This window comes from Gouania willdenowi, chromosome 4, assembly GCF_900634775.1.
Source record: "Gouania willdenowi chromosome 4, fGouWil2.1, whole genome shotgun sequence".
Taxonomy (NCBI): Eukaryota; Metazoa; Chordata; class Actinopteri; order Blenniiformes; family Gobiesocidae; genus Gouania; species Gouania willdenowi.
Window position 1 is genome coordinate 3,301,347 of NC_041047.1, and position 18,392 is coordinate 3,319,738.

Here is an 18,392-nt window from a genome sequence, read left to right on the forward strand (position 1 = left end):
GCTATGCTAGCTCACAGAGCTAATAGAAAAACGTGACTTTTACAGAGATTCACGTAATATTACAGATATTCTTTCGGTGCTAAAGGGGTAAGGAATCATTTATGAACATGTTTAAGTGTAGAAGGCGGCCAGAAAGAAAGTAGTAGCAAATTCCGCCCGCTGCCAATACTTCTGGACAAGAGAAGGATATATAGCGCCATCTGCTGTTTAAAAAAGTACTGCGATTCAATTTTCACAGTATTGATGTGAACCGTGATACCTATGAATCGATTTTTAACTGCCTTACGATTAATCGTTACATCCCTAAAAATTTTGAACCACTTTCTTTCAAAGATGAGTTGGTAAATCATCTACTCGTGGATTTATTGTGATCTTTATGGTCTCACTGAGGACTGTGTGTCCAGGCGGAGGAGGACAGGGACGACATGGAGAAGGTGAAACTGGACAACAAGAGGATCCTGTTCAACCTGCTGCCGGCTCACGTGGCTCAGCACTTCCTCATGTCAAACCCCAGGAACATGGTGAGAATCCGGGGGCTTGTCCGGGCTCGTCCCACTGGGGATGACGGGGGAGCATCTCTGACGTCACGCACACGCCGTCAGGGAGGCTCCAGTAACAGTAGAATAATAATAACTATAAAAATAACCTTAGGCTGGTTATTCAGGTCAGACCTAAATACAGCTGAGATCCCACAAACACATGATCATCAAAATATAGACATTAATCTGCAAAAAAAAGTATTGTAATTTGCAAGTGAAATACATTTGAATTTAATTAAGTAAAGCTGGTGTGGAATAAAGTCACACTAAAGAGACACAATAAATGGGTAAAAAAAAACAACCTTTAAAAAATATAGTTTTATAGTCATAAAATATAGTCATTTTGTGTTTTTTACATGTTTTTTTATGTTTTGTTTGTTTTCTTGTAGTTTTCTTTTGGTCCTTTTGTGAATTCTTCTTGTGATTTTGTATGTTTTAAAAGTCAATTTTTTTTTCATTGACATTGTCATTGTGTGTATTTCTGTTGACATTTAGTTTTTTTGTGTCATTTTGTGCATTTTTTGGCCTTTTGTGTGTTTTAGTTAAGTCTTTTTTGTATCCTTTGAGTGTTTTTTTAAGTCATTTTCTGTGTTTTATGTTGTTGTGTATTTTGTTTGTTTGTATCTCTGCCTGTTTAAAACAAAAGTTGAATAAAAAGAAAATAAGAACATTTAAAAATAAATATACATTTGGAAAAAAAATTGTTTATAATATTATACATTTTATTTTTCTGTTGTTTTGTGTTTTTTTTCATGGTTCTTTGTGTCTTTTCTTATAGTTTTTTGGTCATTTTGGGTTTTCTTCCTGTTTCAAAGACATTTTTTTTTTGTCATTGTGTTTTTCTATTGAAATCTTGTTTTTGTGCATTTTGTTGTCCTTTTGTGTGTTTTTCTGTCATTTTGTGTTTTAGTGTGTTTTAAGAGTATTTTTTGTAGTTTTTTGGTCATTTTGTGAATTCTTCTTGTGATTTTGTTGGTTTCAAATGTAATTTTGTGTGTGTATTTCTGATGACATTTATTTATTTTTTGTCATTTTGTGCATTTTGTTCTCCTTTAGTGTGTTTTAGAGTCTTTGTGTTTTCTTTGTTCTTTTTTTTGTGTATTTGCTTTGGGTGTTGCCCGTTTAAAACAAAAGCTGTGGACAAAGGTTGTAAACCTGGTTGTAAACCTGACAACACCTTTTTACTGATAAAGACATACGTATGTCACTCTAATAGGAAGTTGTGCCCATAATCCTATAAAATCTTATATCTGCATCTTCCCATCATCTCGTTGGATGGGAAGCTGCAGCCAATCCCTGCTGAGTCATGTTTAGAGGGGAAGGATACACCCCGGATGAGTCACACACACACACACACACACACACACACACACACACACACACAACTGAAACCCCCTATGTGTTCAGTGAGGAAACAGGGCGTGCACAAAATGACAACACAGATGCACAAAATTAGGTTAGAGATGAAAATGATAAAAAAAATTAACAAATTATGAAAAAAACACAAATATAAATGCTCGATATATACAAAACAATAACACACGTAATATCTCTAAAATAAACCAAAATGTTAACAGAAACAAAGAATTTTTTCCCCCATAAATACAATAACAAAAAATACACAAAACTAAAAATAAGAACAAAGATGCACAAAACGACTCCATAATAGACAAAACAATCCAAAAAATACACAAATAACTAAAAATATGCACAAAGTAACAACAAAAACACTGTAAATAACTCTAAAAAACATAAATTACATAAAAATTACACAAAATGACTTAAATGCAAAAAAGTCTGCAGAAAAAAAAATACTCTATAAGAACAAAAATGTGCAAAAAAATGACAAAGAAATAAAAGAAACAACAAAATACACCACGCAACAAAAATACACATGCTCGGTTTATACAAAACAACACACATAATATCTCTAAATTAACACAAAATGTTAACAAAAACACACATTTTTTTCCATAAATACAATGATGAATACACACAAAATAACTCTAATAATACAGAAAATGTGAATAAAAACACAAAGTGTTTCACAGACACTTTTTCTTCATTTCTCTGTGTTTTGTTGTGTCTCCGCCTGTGAAATAAAGCTGATTCATGCTCGTTAGCTAAATCATAACTATTCACAGGTAGCAATAACGTGACCTTGACCTTGAAGCTCGTCTGCTGCGTTTCTTTTTCCTCCTTTTTATCTGTCAAGGCTTTCCATGACTAACACATTATCACTATTTCACTTCCTCCATATTCATTAAAGTCCTGAATCTTTAAAGTCATTTTTAATTACAAAATGTTTTCTACAACTCACAATTTTTAAATTCTGCTGAATTCCTACATTTTTTAAATATAATTGACATTTGTGGCAACATTTAAAGGCTGTAATGATGTGAATTATACACATTATTACAGCTAATTATTCCATACTAAGTGTAAACTAGGACTCACACAATATTGCTGTAATTAGATGATAAAACTGGCCTTTCCATTTCAGATCAAACACTGAACATTCCAGCTTTTGGAGATTCAACTTTATAGGATAACAGACATGGCAACCGGTGGCCCTCTGTCTAATCTTTGTGGCCCCCCAAAGTAAAAGCGCAAAATGACTTCAAAAACACACAAAATGTCTGAAAAATACATGCAAAAACTGCAAAAATACACAAATATATCCTAAAAACATAGAAAATGACTACAAATATTGGAAAAAACCCTGAAAAATACACTAAACGACTGCAAAAATACACAAACATTTGTCCAAAAACATAGAAAATGGCAATACAATCACAAAAATACACAAATTTACTCTAAAAACCAAGAATATGACTACAAATATTAAAAGAACACTAAAAAGACACCTTTTTTTTTTCAAAAACACACTAAATGGCAAGACAATCACAAAAACACACAGTTACTCCACAAACACAGAAATACAAATCAGCAACAAATACATAAAAAAAGAGTCTAAAAATACAGAAAACCACAACAGAACAAGCAAAATTAAGCAACAACAAAAATACACAAAAATGTGTCCTAAAACATAGAAAGTGGCAAGACAATCACAAAAATACACAAATTTCCTCTAAAAACAAAGAATATGATTACAAAAATAAAAGAGCACTAGAAAAAATTACAAAATGATTCCAGAAATACACAAAAATGTGTTCAAAAATACACAGTTACTCCACAAATACAAATCGGCAACAAATACATAAAATGACTCTAAAACACACAAAACCACACCACGCAACACGCAAAATTAAACAACAAACAAAAAAAATAAAATACACAAAAAAGTAAACATTGCACAAAAAGTTGAAAAACCAAAATGAAAAATCAATTCTAAAAATATGTAAAAAGACAAAATAATTTACCAAACGACAACAAAATACTAAAAAAACACAGAAAATGATCACAAACATACACTAAAGTTCTCCAAAAAATCTACAGAAAACCAAATAAGAACACAATTATTAAAAATCACAACAGATAAAACACGTAAAACAAAAGCAGAAAATTAAATAGAAATAAATAAAACCACGACGACAAGCCTTTGTTGTTTCCTGTGCTGATGCTCTGATTGGTTATTATTCTAATTGTTGATCATGTGACCCTTAGATCAGATACAGTCACATGATAAAAGGCTCCCAGCTGTGGAATAAAGAAACAAACATCCTCCTCTTCATCCTCTGATGGAAACATGACCTCAGTGAGGACACAGAGGTTTCCTGATTACACATTGTGCTGCTGTTAATAATACACACACACACACACACACACACACACCTCCTCCTGCTGCTTTAACAACACACTTTACAAATCCTGGAAAAGTAAATTGGTCGATGAACACGTGACGTCTGTTCTAATGAGAACAAACTCCTGCAGTTTGTTACATAGAAAACAAACCAAACAATCCAGGCGGATGTAGTAGAACAAATAACAGACTGATTTAAACCTGATGATCAAACACTGCATCCAAATACTTTACTTTGGTCTAATTTTAAACGGGAATTCTGTTCATTTTCACTACATTTGAAAGACAACAATTGTACAATACATTACAGAACAAGTGTGTGTGTGTGCGTGTGCATTTTGTGTAATATTGTTGTTCATTTCATTTTGTTAGTTTTTGTTGTCATTTTGTGAATTTTTCTGTTATTTCTGTGTATATATTTGTAATATTTTGAGTGTCGTTCTGTGTGTCCTTTATGTTATTTTTTTTAGTCATTTTGTCAATTTCTACATCATTTGTCGATTTCTACATTGTTTTGTGTGTTTTTGTTGTCTTTTTTGGTTTTACTGGAGTCATTTTGTATATTTCTTTCTAATTTTCTTTGAATGAAGTTTTTTTTTAATGCAGTTGATGCAGTACTTTCACATGGGTAATTCTACTTAGCTGTTGTTATTTGTGTTCAAGTAGTTTTTGTCGTAGATCTATTCACTCTAGATCTAGAGGTTGCCTTTACTTCCTGACCAATCAGAACATCCCTATTTAAACCAGTGCAACAAAATTGCAGACATTCTTTTGGTTTTTCACGAGGAAAGTCCAGGTAACTAACCACCTCACTACAGCTGCATCAGAGTCGTTGCCTGAATCGCCCTCTCCTGTCTCCATCTGAGCTTTGCCGCAGTGCATCATAGGAACATTACACTCTTGAACTCTGTCATCTGGGGGTATTAGAAACCACAAAGGAAGTGGTGATTATGCGTCAGCAATCTAGTGGGCGGACCATCGGATCATTGGGGGGCTCAGAGATCGTCTGAGGCCAAGACGAGCAAGGGAAGTTAGTTTCAGGCACGTCGGTGAAGTGACCCCCGGCTGAGCAGTCGCGTAAAGAAAGACTTCCTGGTTTTCTCCTGGGGGTCAAAGTTCAGCCATTCACTGGGAATAGAGTGGAAGTGGAAAGTTATTGTCACTCCAGCATTCAGCTCAGTCCCAACATGTGCTTTATTGTTTTTATTAAGACTGTAAAGATCCTCTCAATCACAGAAACAGACACTCAAAAATGTATTAGGAAATCAGTGTGTGTGCGCGTGCGTGCGTATGTGTGTGATGCAACTTTTATCAGTGTGTTTATTCTTCTGTTTTGTGTATTTTTTTTCCCATTTTGTCCATTTTTGTTGTCATTCTGTGTATCTTCTCTGTCATTTGGGTGTTTTAGTCATTTTGTAATTTTTTTAATCTGTGTTATTTGTTTTGTGTATTTTTTTTGCCATTCTTTTTGTGTATTTTTTGGAGTTAAATTCTGTATTTTTGTTGTCTTTTTATGTGTTTTTTTTCTCATTGTTTGTATTCTTTTTGTGTATTTTTGTTGTCATTCTGTGTATCTTCTCTGTCATTTGGGTGTTTTTGCTGTCATTTTGCATATTTTTACATTGTTTTGTCAATATCTGTTGAGGATTTGCGTATATATTGATTATATTTTTGTATTGTTCTTTGTGTATTTTAAAATTTTTGTTGTCTTACTGTGTGTTTTCTCTTTTTCAAAATAAAACTCTCAGAAATAAAATGCATATAATTTAGGATAATGCTTCTATCCTAACCCTTCTTTGCGGCGCGTTACTAAATAATCCTTGGACCCGTACCGTAAACACGTGGTTCAATGGAGTGAGTCAATTTATTGCTGTTGTTTTTGTTAAATATTGAGAAAAGTAAGTAAGTAAGACTTCATACTGTAGTTTAGCCTAAAATGAAGTTAAATCCAAGCAGGACTTTTGTTCATTCTTAAATTATTAATTTATGAATAATTATTAAATATGTTCTGCTTTTTTCATAGATATATATTGTCGAGAATAGATCGATGAGGAATAGAGCTTGGTCACGTGATCGACCATAAAAACCCTGATGGTAGCATCTTTCCCTCATCCTTGTTCCAGTTCTCTCCATTCTGATCAGACTCTTTCCCTCCTTCCAGGACCTTTACTACCAGTCTTACGCTCAGGTGGGCGTTCTGTTCGCCTCCATCGCCAACTTCAACGACTTCTACATCGAGTTGGACGGGAATAACATGGGAGTGGAGTGTCTGCGGCTCCTCAACGAGATCATTGCTGACTTTGATGAGGTGATGTGGGTTAGCTTAGCATGTAGCCACCAGTCCCACATGTTTGGGTTAGCTTAACACGTTGCCACCAGTCCCACATGTTTGGGTTAGCTTAGCACGTAGCGACCAGTCCCATATGTTTGGGTTAGCTTAGTACGTAGCGACCAGTCCCACATGTTTGGGTTAGCTTAGCACGTAGCAACCAGTCCCACATCTTTGGGTTAGCTTTGCACGTAGCGACCAGTCCTATTTGTTTGGGTTAGCTTAGCACGTAGTGACCAGTCCCACATGTTTGGGTTAGCTTAGCACGTAGCAACAAGTCCCACATGTTTGGGTTAGCCTAGCACGTAGCAACCAGTCCTCCATGTTTGGGTTACCTGAGCACATAGCTACCAGTCCCACATGTTTGGTTTAGCCTAGCACATAGTGACCAGTCCTACATGTTTGGGTTACTTTAGCACATAGCTACCAGTCCCACATGTTTGGTTTAGCTTAGCACGTAGCTACCAGTCCCACATGTTTGGGTTAGCTTAGCATGTAGCTACCAGTCCCACATGTCTGGGTTGGATTAGCACATAGCTACCAGTCCCACATGTTTTGGTTAGCTTAACATGTAGCAACCAGTCCCACATATTTGGGTTAGCTTAGCATGTAGCGACCAGTCCCATATGTCTGGATTAGCTTAGCACGTAGCAACTCGTCCCACATGTTTGGGTTAGTTTAGCACGTAGCTACCAGTCCCACATGTTTGGGTTAGCTTAGCATGTAGCGGCTAACTCAGAGCTGTAGTGAAGGTTTCCTCCTGTTTTTCAGCTGATGGAGAAAGAATGCTACAGAGACATTGAGAAAATCAAAACCATCGGCAGCACGTATATGGCAGCAGTAGGGCTGGTTCCTACCACGGCTTCCAAGGTACGCATTCCTGGAGCTTAGTTTTTGAGACTCTTTTGCACATTTTTTACCACGTCTGTTTGATATTGTGGAACACTTTCAATGAACTCTTATTTTAATCACAATAAAACCCATTCTCCACCAAAAAAGCTGCAAATTACAAAACAAAACCAACTCTTTTTAATTGTACTGATGACTTAACTGTCTTTAGTAAACGATCTGTGTTTTTCCTCATTTTTTGAATATGTAAAAATGAAATAACAGTGAGAACAAAATAAAAAAAAATCCACTTCTATGCATCCATCTACAAGACTCCATATCCCACAATGCAATGCACAAAACCTTGAACACTGCATTAGCATTAGCCTAGCATTAACATTAGCTTGCATTAGCATTAGCATTAACATGCTCTAGCATTAGCCTAGCAATAACATGAGCTAGTATTAGCTAACATTAACTTTAACATAGTATTAGCATTTGCATTAGCATTAGCTATCATTATCATTGATATTAGCTTAGCATTGTCACAGCATTAGCCTAATATTTGCGTTAGCGAAGCATTAACCAGCCAATAGCTTAGCATTTACTCAGCATTGGCACTAGCCTAGTATTAGCCTAGCGGCCAATGAACCCTCTGTGAAATATGTTGAAATCTGATCTGAAACGATATAAATATAGTTTCAAAAAAAGTAAAGAAAAAGGTAACAATGGGAAAAAAAATGGATAACGATAGTGAAGATGCCTCCTACATCCTTACTAATGATTTATTGATCTATGAGGCCTGAACTACAGTATGACTAACAGCAGATTTAAAATGGAAATTCAGCTTGTTCCCATTTTCTGACTCTTATTGTGTTACTTTTTTTGTGTTTGTTTTTGTTTGTTTTTTGCGTCTCTTAGACAAAGAAGTCCATCACATCACATTTGTGCACCGTGTCGGACTTCGCCATTGAGATGTTTGATGTCCTGGACGCCATCAATTATCAGTCCTACAACGACTTTGTCCTCAGAGTTGGTGAGTGACGACACACACACACACACACACACACACACACACACACACACACACACACATATTTTGTTTCTGTTTCATTGACTTTCCCTAATCAGACGTTCTATTTTGATAATATGTATGAGTTTAATAAAGCTGATATCCGGAGTTACTGAAAAACGTCTCGATGTCTTGCCACTCCCACTGCCTCTGCCAATCTACCAGAAGCCACGCCTCAACTTTCCTGCACGCACATCGCGGAACATAGAAAGGTCGCATCGGGTCACATTGATATATGTCTATGGGTCAGGTAAGAGCCATAAATCATATTTACATGTTAGGTGTTATGACGCGTGGCCTTGTTTCCGTGCAGTTTCACATTCACTTTGATTGACAGTCTCAAAAACAGGAAGTAGAAGCCTATTGGCTGGGCTTACTCTGCGATCGTTTCCATTTGTATAGGGGTCAATAGGACGAAGGAGGGACTTATATAAATTAATGTATATGAATGACCACCAGCAGTAAATCATAGTAAAAGACTAGTTATGTATTTTTTCACATTTCCAAAAAATCATACTTAAACAGATTTCTCAGAAACTCCGGATATTAGCTTTAAACTACATTTTAGGTTTGGCCAAATTATAAAACCAACAACTTGTACAACATCACTCAGGTTAAATTGACTGATTTCTTAATCCAAGCAAGTTCATTTTGTCAAATGTACTTCATCTGCCATGTTTTGACCGTCAACTGCCAGTCTTGTTCAGAGACATGTCAGGAGATCAAAGTCAGGAGATCAAAGTACATTTTCTGAAAGAAAGTTGTCTGAACAAATGAAACCTTAACATATTACGACTGATTTCTTGTTGATATTAGAGTTTGAGAAGAATTATCACTACAGAGAATGTTGCCTTCAGGTCTGTTGGAACTCTGAATGCTGTTTCATCATCCGTTTGCTGGGTTTGTTCCACCTTTATGAGGTCTTTTCATTCCAGTGGTGAAGCATCTGCTGGTTTTTCTGGTTCTTTGAGTTCCTGAAGTGATTCATGGATTCATTTCCCAATCAGCTCCTATTTTATTTTATTTTATCCAGCACGTGTTTCCTGCTGTTTGCATTGAATGACAGTTTTGTCATAATGGAGGTTTTGTAAAAAAAAATCGGTCATTGAATATTTTTTTGGTAACTGACAACCTCCTTTTTTTATTGTAATGTCAATTGTTTTTTAGTAAATAACCTTTTTTTTTAAGTAACTGACTTTTTTTTAGCAATTGTACATTTATCTAGTAATCCACTCTTTTTTTTTATCTGACATTTTATTTTGTAATTACATTTTTTTGGCCCAACTGAAATCTTTAGTCGTATCAGACATTTTCAATTTAACGTACATTTTTTTTCATAACGTAAATCTTACAAGTAACTGATGTTCAGTCATAATGTCCAGTTTTGTCCTAAATGATGTTTTTGTTGTAACAAAAAAAATTTTTTTGTCGTAAAATAATTTTTTTTCACCACAGGCATTTTTTGTCTCAGGGTCATTTTTGTCATAACCATCAGTTTTATCGTAACTGACATTCAGGTTGTACTCGTAACGGGCATTTTTTCGTTATAGATTTTTTTTGGCGATTGGATTATTTATATGATGAACATTTTTGTTGTGAAGACGGTTTGTGTCGTAACGCACATTTTTTCTTGTAACTACAATTTTGTCCTAACATGTTTTTGTCGTAACAAAAAAGTTAATGCAGACTTTTTTGTCGTAAAATAAAAAAGAAATCACAATTTTTAAAGTGACGTTTTTGTCTCAGGGGACATTTTCGTCGTAACGGACAGTTTTATCGTAACTGACCAAAACGCCACTCACTTTGTTGTTGTTGTTCTTTATCTTGTTGTTGTGTACACCCGTTAAAATCTCTCCTCCTCTGTTATTCGGGAACGGATCGGGCCCCATTTTTGAAATGACCACTCCTCCATTAGTTCTTGTTAGATCTTAAGGCAGTTTGGTATGAATACTCTATGAATGAATATGATATGAGCCCTTTTTTTTAAATGGGGCCCGGGGGCCAACCCCCCCCCAGTTTTGGTAATTTCCAAATGTACGGGAACATAGTCGTGTGATATATCGTTTCAAAGGTAATTTAACGTAGATTACCATTATGCCTCGCACAATTCAATTAGGCGCCCACCCCCCTTTTTTAGCAATTTACAATAAAGTCATTTTCTCATTTATTTGTGAGTCAAATATTGCGACAGTTGGTGGTACCAAATAATTGACACATACCAATATATGAATGGGGTCCATTACTCCGTATATGCCACGGGGCGCCAGGGACTGAATTCTCGGAAACGTGGTACGCGTTGTTCGGTGCGGAGACATTCCGCGGGCCCGGCCGTCGTTCATCCAAACTTGTTTTTTCACTAAAGGCATTTTTTCTAACTTTTTGTCTCTGGATATTTTTGTTCCAACGGACATTTTTATCGTAAATAACATTCTGGTCGTGCTCGTAACACGCATTTTATAGCTTTTTTTTTTGTTTGATTAACATTTTTGTTGTGAAAGAAGGTTTTTGTTTTAGCTAACTTAACTAACGTTTTTGTCGTAATGTCCATCTTTTCTTGTAAATAAAAGTTTTGTCCTACCTGATGTTTTTGTCGTAACAAAAAGTTAATATAGACTTTTTTCTTATTAGAACTATGTTTTGTCTCGGAAACATTGTATTATCGTAACTGACATTCTGGTCCTACTCATAACGGACATTTTTCCGTATCGATTTTTTTTTTTCAAGATAAAATTTTTTTAAAACACGTTTTTTGTCCAGGTTATGGGCCCATCATCTGCACTATAAAACACAAAACGGAGCTCTTTTAAAATGTAAGCCAATCAAATAGCCAGTAAGCTAATTTGTCATCCTTGTCAAACACTGCTTCTTATGAACGTTAACACTTTAAATCTTTTCTAAACACACGTTGGTTTTTCCCAAACGTTGGTTTACTTGGTGACGCCGTGAACGCGTCGTTGTTCTAAACACTCGCCCACTCACACAGCTGGCCTACATAAACAATGTGTGTCACGGCTCCTGAACCCGTGGACGCTCAGTGCCGGTAAGTGTGGAGGGAAGTGCATCACATACGCAGCAGGAAACGCGTCACAGCTCCAACTGAAGCTCTGGGATCCATTGTGTTAAGTATCCTGTGAGGATCCTGCATGTTTAATCCCAGTGTAGACCAGTGTACACACTGCCATCCTGTCCCCAGCAGACTCAGGGACTCCACTCAACCACTGCAGTGCAGAGTGTTTGTTTAGCCACACAACATTCAGTCATCTTCAAACTCATGGATTTACAGAAAATCAGCAAAAGGAAGTTAGTTTTAGCCACTTGTACCATTCTATCATCAACACCATGTTGGAAAACCATTGAGTAGGAAGTACAAAGTGCCTTTGTTGGTGAGTGAATGATGTATAAGTGGAATATTTGAACCATAAGATTTCCAAAAAAAAAAACAAATCCAAGTGAAAGTTTGCACAAGATGGTTTTATATACATACACAACAAAGTTACAAAAAAACATGCACACAAAATGGCAAAATAAAACGACAACCAAATAATCAAAATGATTCCAAAAGGGTTGAAAATACACATGATGAAAAAAAGACAAAAAAACCTCAAAAATACACAAAATGACTCCAAAAAATACATATAATTCAGAGAAAAGCATATGCAAAAATGACATAAAACAGACAAAACAATCTAAAAATTATGCAAAAAGACTCCCAAAGCACACAAAATGCAAATGCACAAAACGATAAACAACACCACACACAAAAATACACTTAACGACAACAAAAATACACAAAGCGACAAAATACAAAAATTGACAAAAGAAACATGACAAATAAAAGACAAAACAACCTCAAAATGATACTAAAGGACTCCCAAAACACACAAAATGACATTCAAAATTCATAAAATGACAAAAAATATTCAAAAATACACAAAATGACTCAAAAAATTGAGAGTAACATGCGCAAAAATGACTGACAAAACAACCTAAAAAATGCACCAAATGACTCCAAACATTGAAAACAACAACAAAACACAGAATACACAAAATACACAGAATTGACATTTATTTTTTTACAAAATGACAGCCAGAACACACAAATATACACAATAGGTCTCCAGAGATACATAAAAATACACATTATGACAACAACAATACACAGAATAAAACCAAAACATTGTTTCCTGCATTAATGCTCAGATAGGTATTTCTTCTTAATGCTGACATGAATGTTGATCATGTGACCCTCGGACAAAATGTTTCTCATCTTTGTTCTCTGTTGATCTTTGTAAATAGCTGATGATGCATCCGGTTTTTCCTCTCCTTTATTCGTGTTGCTGACGATGCTAACAGTTGCTAATGTTTAGCGCTTCTCTGCAGGTATCAACGTGGGCCCCGTGGTGGCAGGAGTGATCGGCGCCCGGAGGCCCCAGTACGACATCTGGGGGAACACGGTGAACGTGGCGAGCCGCATGGACAGCACCGGTGTTCAGGGAAAGATACAGGTACATATTCTGTACAGGAACTAGAATAAAATGTGATTGTTCTCACGGTTTCAATATTGTCTTTACAGATGACGACTCCATTCAGAAAGCTTTTAAGAAAACAAAACAAGCCAACAAAGTGATTATATATATATATATATATATATATATACTGTATATAAAAAAGCAAATAAACACAATTTAACTTCAATTAATAACATTAAAATAAACTGTGAAATTGTAAAATAAAAAGATTTCAATTGATAGAAAAGTAGAAATGAGTAGAAATATTGTTTTACAAGTGTCAAAATTAATTATTAAACTTTAGGGGAACTGTTTTTTAATTTAATTTTAAGTTTAACTTATTTCATTTTAAATGTAATTGAATTTTATTAAAGTTTTATTTTTTTAATTGCAGAACAAAAAGTAAAACATCTTTACATTAATGAAATGAATTGAAAGCTTTTAATAAAACAAAAAAGTAGACAAACATTATGAATGAATAAAAGATAAAAAATAAACAATTAATAATTAATTTAAATTTAAAAAAAAAAACTGTCAAATTGTAAAATAAATTAAAAAAATTACAATTGTCAAAATGTATTAATACACTTTACGCAAACTATTTTATTTTATCTTATTGTGGAACAGTTTTACATTAATTAATTGAATTTAACATAAACCAAATAAAAACTGAATAAATTAAATGTAGATAATTAAGAGAAGAGCACGTGACAAGAAATGATTAAAAGTCATGTATTAAACAATATTCCATGAATTACGTCAAATTAATTAAAATAAAAAACAATAAACTAAAACCTAGATAAAATAAATAATGAAATTTGTTATAAAATATAAAAAATGTAATTGAATCTTCACTGGGGCGAGAGTGGCATTATTGAGCTTCTTTTTCCTCTCCAGGTTACCGAGGACGTGTACCGCCTCATCAGCGAACAATACGACTTTGTGTGCCGCGGTCAGGTCAGCGTGAAGGGCAAAGGTCAGATGCTGACCTATATCCTGAAGGGGCGGAGCCACAGCGGCCGGCCCAATAAGAGCGCGGCGAGGCAGCCGAGCAACGCCGAGCGCCGCTCCAGCGCCTTGGCTCAAAGCAGCGTGTGCACCCGTCTAAGCCCCGCCCCCACGGTGACCACGTACGCCTCCGCTACTGCCGTACGCACGACGAGTCCCACCGCTAAGCCGAGCACCTCCAGGTACCTGCCGTCTGTTCCCGTGGCGATGGTGTGATGGCGTACCGAGGACTCAGGACGCTCAGCCACGTCCCTCTGTCTTCACACGCCAACAAAGAGTTGGGGTCTCCAGGAGCCAATCAAACTACAAAAGCACGACTGATAGTAGCACACGCAGCCGCCGCGTCAAACCAAATCAGTGCTGTTGCCTTAGCAACCACTCCTCCTTTATTTTCTTTGTTTTTCCTTTATTTGCGTCGCCTTTGACGTCCTCTACAGACTCATCGGACGCTGGTTTAGACTCGTCAGCGCTAAAGATGTTTATGTGTCTATTTGTTTTATTATTATATATTTTTTCTTTTTTTCTTTTTTTTTCTTTCTTTTTTCTTTATTTACGTCGTTTTTGACGTCCTTTGCCGACTCGACGGACACTCTTTAGACACGTTGATTCTAAAGATGTTTCTATTTATTTTAATTTTTTTATAATTTTTTTTTTTCTTTTTTTCTTCTTTTCCCCTTTTTTCCTTTGATTGCGTCGCCTTTGATGTCCTCTACCGACTTATTGGACGCTAGTCTAGACGTGTCGGCTCTAAAGTTGTTTCTGTTTATTTAATTTTTCCCTTTTTTTCTTCTTCTTCTTTTTTCTTTTTTTTCTTCTTTTTTTCTCCCTTTTTTTGCTTTTTTCCTTCATTTGTGTCGACTCATCAGGCACCGGTTTAGACGCGATGGCTCTAAAGATGTTTCTATTTATTTATTTATTTATTTATTCTCTTTTTTTTCTTCTTCTTTTTTCCTGTAATTGCGTCACCTTTGACGCCCTCTACCGACTCATCGGACGTTTAGAGGCGTCAGCTCTGAACGATGTCGCCAAAACGCGACGCACGCCTTCGACAGCGCGGCGCGGGGCTAAAACCCTTGACTCTTTAAGTGCATGAAGCCACTGCTGCGTTTCCCGTTTGCTCGACTTTCCAGATTCTTCCTCGTCCACGTGTAGCAATAAAACGCGGTTCGTCTCCTCTCTCTCCCTTCGACCTTTCACCCCCGCATGCTGTAGCCGACCTTTGACCTGATGGTGTTCTGTAGCCGCTCGTGCGTGTGCGTAGCTAGCCACACGCCGGCGCGTTTCTCTGTGGAGCTGCATGACTTTAAAAACCTCTTTAGTGTAGTTTTGTGCGAGTGCGATTTTCTCCGTTATTGAGTTACATTTTAAATCGACTTCTTTCTGCCTGCGTACGGAGAAACATTTCCTCTGGATGAAGTCTTTACGTTACTTGAAGCTGCTTTGGTTGAGAAAAAAAAAAAAGAGAGGAGACACCCAAAGCTCGGGGATATACTGACAATTTAACTGACGGCAGAGGTTCTCAACTCGTGGATCGAGAGAAAAAAGACCTTGTGCTTTTATTTTTGAAAAGGACTTAATTTCAACTCTCTCCGTTGACAGCATGTGGTGATATTTTCTTTGGGAATTGTGAATTTTACCGCTCACAATAATATTTTCTTGCATGTTTTTAAGCTTTAAATACACACACACACACACACATGAAATCAGTCGCATCTTTTTAAACGTTTAAACCAATCCCATAACTTCTTTGCACCTTTAACCAATCAGGGCTCGTGGTATTCCTTAGTAAATAATGTCACGAGGACAATAACTTTAAAAATGTGCAATGACGACAAATGCAAAGAAGTTGTGTCGATTTGTTTCCAACGCGAAATATTTCTTTTTTTTTTTTTCAATCCAGGTTTCAGTGATTCATTATCTAAATATCTAAATAGATTACATCAGTTCACATTAACAACAGACATTTACTGTATTTTCCAGGTAATTTGTCGCTACTTTTTTAGTTTAAAATTGAGGAAATGACTCATACGGCGAAGCGGCCTATCTGTGGATTCCTCAGCCAGGCGACTGCATCATCTCGTGAGCAAAAGTGTGTTGCAAATGTTGAAATGTAAAAAAGGTACAATTTCTTTTACATTAGATAGCTAAAAATAATACAGTAGGTGTCGGTTTCTACGTGGGAAAGTGGAGCTGACGTACAGTTAGCGTAGCATGCTAGTCACAGCCTGATGAAAGGAAAAAATGACCATAAATCTCACTGATATGCAGACATGGAGCAGTGAGGAGTGTGTAGGTTTTTGTAGAAACTCACAGGAATGCAACGTTACTTTGTTTATCAGATGGAATATGACTAATGGCTAAAAAAGGTGTCAAACAGCAATGCTAAGACCCAAGTCGAGGCGGTCTAACATAACCGATAGCCTGGGGCGACTTATCTGTTTTTAAACGACCTATATTTTGGTGCGACTAATAGTGAAATAAAAGTTACAGCAAGTGACATTATTGGATAAGTTCACACCCTCAATACAATAAAATTGTGACTAATATACATTTATACATGACACTTGCCTGCCTGTGATAAACTGCAGCATAACATGTGACGACAGGCTAACATGGCTCGATTTGAAGGTTGCCATAGTCTATAAATTAATATATATATTTATATATATGGGTCCATGGGTATATGACCTTCAGGAAAACACAGTGAAATGTTGCTATCAAAGGTGGTACCGATCCACAAAAATATACGATGTGGCTCACGGACTAAGTAGCTTAGTGATGAAGTAATGGAATCTCATATACGGAAGACTGGGTCGGACCCGAAATCATAAATTTTGGGGTGGGGGAAATTATCTCTTGAACGAATGGACCGATTCGTACAAATTACCGCTCAAAATATTGGGAATTGTGTTCTACAAAACTCACAAAATTACAGCAATCGACAAATTTCATTAAAACACACATAATAACACTACAGAAATACCAGAAATAAAATAAAATACAAAAGGAAAACAAAAAATACACAAAATACAAACACACAAAATGACACATACATTTCTCACTTTGAGGCATGAAATGGACTTGGACACTTTTTTATTTATTATCTGAGCCCAACATGGCTGATCACATTCTAATTGATGAGGTGATATGGTGGTTTTATTTTTTGGAAGAGTCTGTTGTTCTGATCTTTTATCCTCTGGTGACCCACTAAATTATCATATTGGTCACATGTTGACATATATTTGTTGAACATACAGTTCCAAACTGTTTGATTGGTAATTTGTTTGAATCGGTCCATTCGTTCAAGAGGCATCACCCTTTGAATTTGAATTTCTCCCACCACATAATTTATGATTACTTGCACTAAGCTACTGTTCCAAGCTTGGCTTCAATGTTATTCTTATAGTTTATGGGTATATGACCTTCAGGAATACACAGTGGCACCGATTAATGAAAATATACGATCACAGACTAATTATTATCAGATATTTTGGAGCATTTGAAAGTTTTTGCGAGATTCTGGTTTTGCATTTCACTCGCAAAAGCTAGGCTGACGTTAGACGAGTTGAGAACCGCTGTGCTAACGTTCAGCATGCTGACAGTGCGGCTAACCTCAGCCATTAACTCTGTGCTAATCAGTGCTAGCATGCGCTGCCTGCACGCCTGCGCTCCCACATGCATGCTTTGAGGAGACGGCGACGCGGGCCGAGCATCGGGCGCTACCGTCGCTGACTCGACTCTGTTTAGACGTCGTCCTCGTGCATGCGGTAATTATCCTCTTCGAATGTAAGGTGCTTTCTTTTTATTAAACCGGTGTCTTCTACTTCTTCTTCTTCTTCTTGGTGTGCGCAAAAACCTTTAGAGGACTTCTTTTGGCCGGGGTTTCAGACGTGCCAAACGTATTTTCATAAACATATCAGACCTCCTGGTGTCGAGCTGTAGCACAAAGGACTGCATGGCGGCGGATCTCTGCCTTTAAGAGCTCCGCAAACAACGCAAAAGGGTCCATTTCTTTCGGAACGCCGTTATCCTGACTTCTTATGGTGTAAAATAGATTCAATCAATCAACCGAATCAGTAGCTTTGACGCCTACTTCTTTGAGCGTCAAAAAAGGCTTGAAATGAGGATCTTTTTATACACTTTGCTTTACATTGTTGATGTTGGAAATGAGTTGTGTACGATATTTTTTCCTTTAAATTGGATATTTTCATACTGTACGATACGGGTTAACTTGTTACATGTTGGTTATTATCACATGCTATTGTTGTACATTATAGAGTCTTTTTCAGAGATATATTATGAAGGATAAGATATTTGTCAACGTTGCTGTATTTACCGAGATGTT

General features: G+C 36.4%; 2 protein-coding genes across 3 annotated transcripts in view; both read left to right on the plus strand.

Moving 5' to 3' along the window:
• Positions 1 to 14,392, plus strand: part of adcy1a (adenylate cyclase 1a) — a 66,294-nt gene extending 51,902 nt beyond the window's left edge. Inside the window, exons 15-20 of one of the 2 annotated variants that reach the window (XM_028444574.1) lie at positions 405 to 535; positions 6,445 to 6,610; positions 7,403 to 7,501; positions 8,381 to 8,495; positions 12,912 to 13,036; positions 13,937 to 14,392. In XM_028444574.1, coding sequence (XP_028300375.1) covers positions 405 to 535; positions 6,445 to 6,610; positions 7,403 to 7,501; positions 8,381 to 8,495; positions 12,912 to 13,036; positions 13,937 to 14,263 — 963 coding nt within the window. In that variant the 3' untranslated portion in view covers positions 14,264 to 14,392. The remainder of the gene's footprint in view (positions 1 to 404; positions 536 to 6,444; positions 6,611 to 7,402; positions 7,502 to 8,380; positions 8,496 to 12,911; positions 13,037 to 13,936) is intronic. The other variant, XM_028444575.1, reaches the window with a different exon arrangement.
• igfbp1a (insulin-like growth factor binding protein 1a) overlaps positions 4,993 to 18,392 on the plus strand; it is a 34,925-nt gene continuing 21,525 nt past the window's right edge. Inside the window, exon 1 of the mRNA XM_028444578.1 lies at positions 4,993 to 5,003. The gene's annotated coding sequence lies outside the window, so the exon portion shown is untranslated. The remainder of the gene's footprint in view (positions 5,004 to 18,392) is intronic.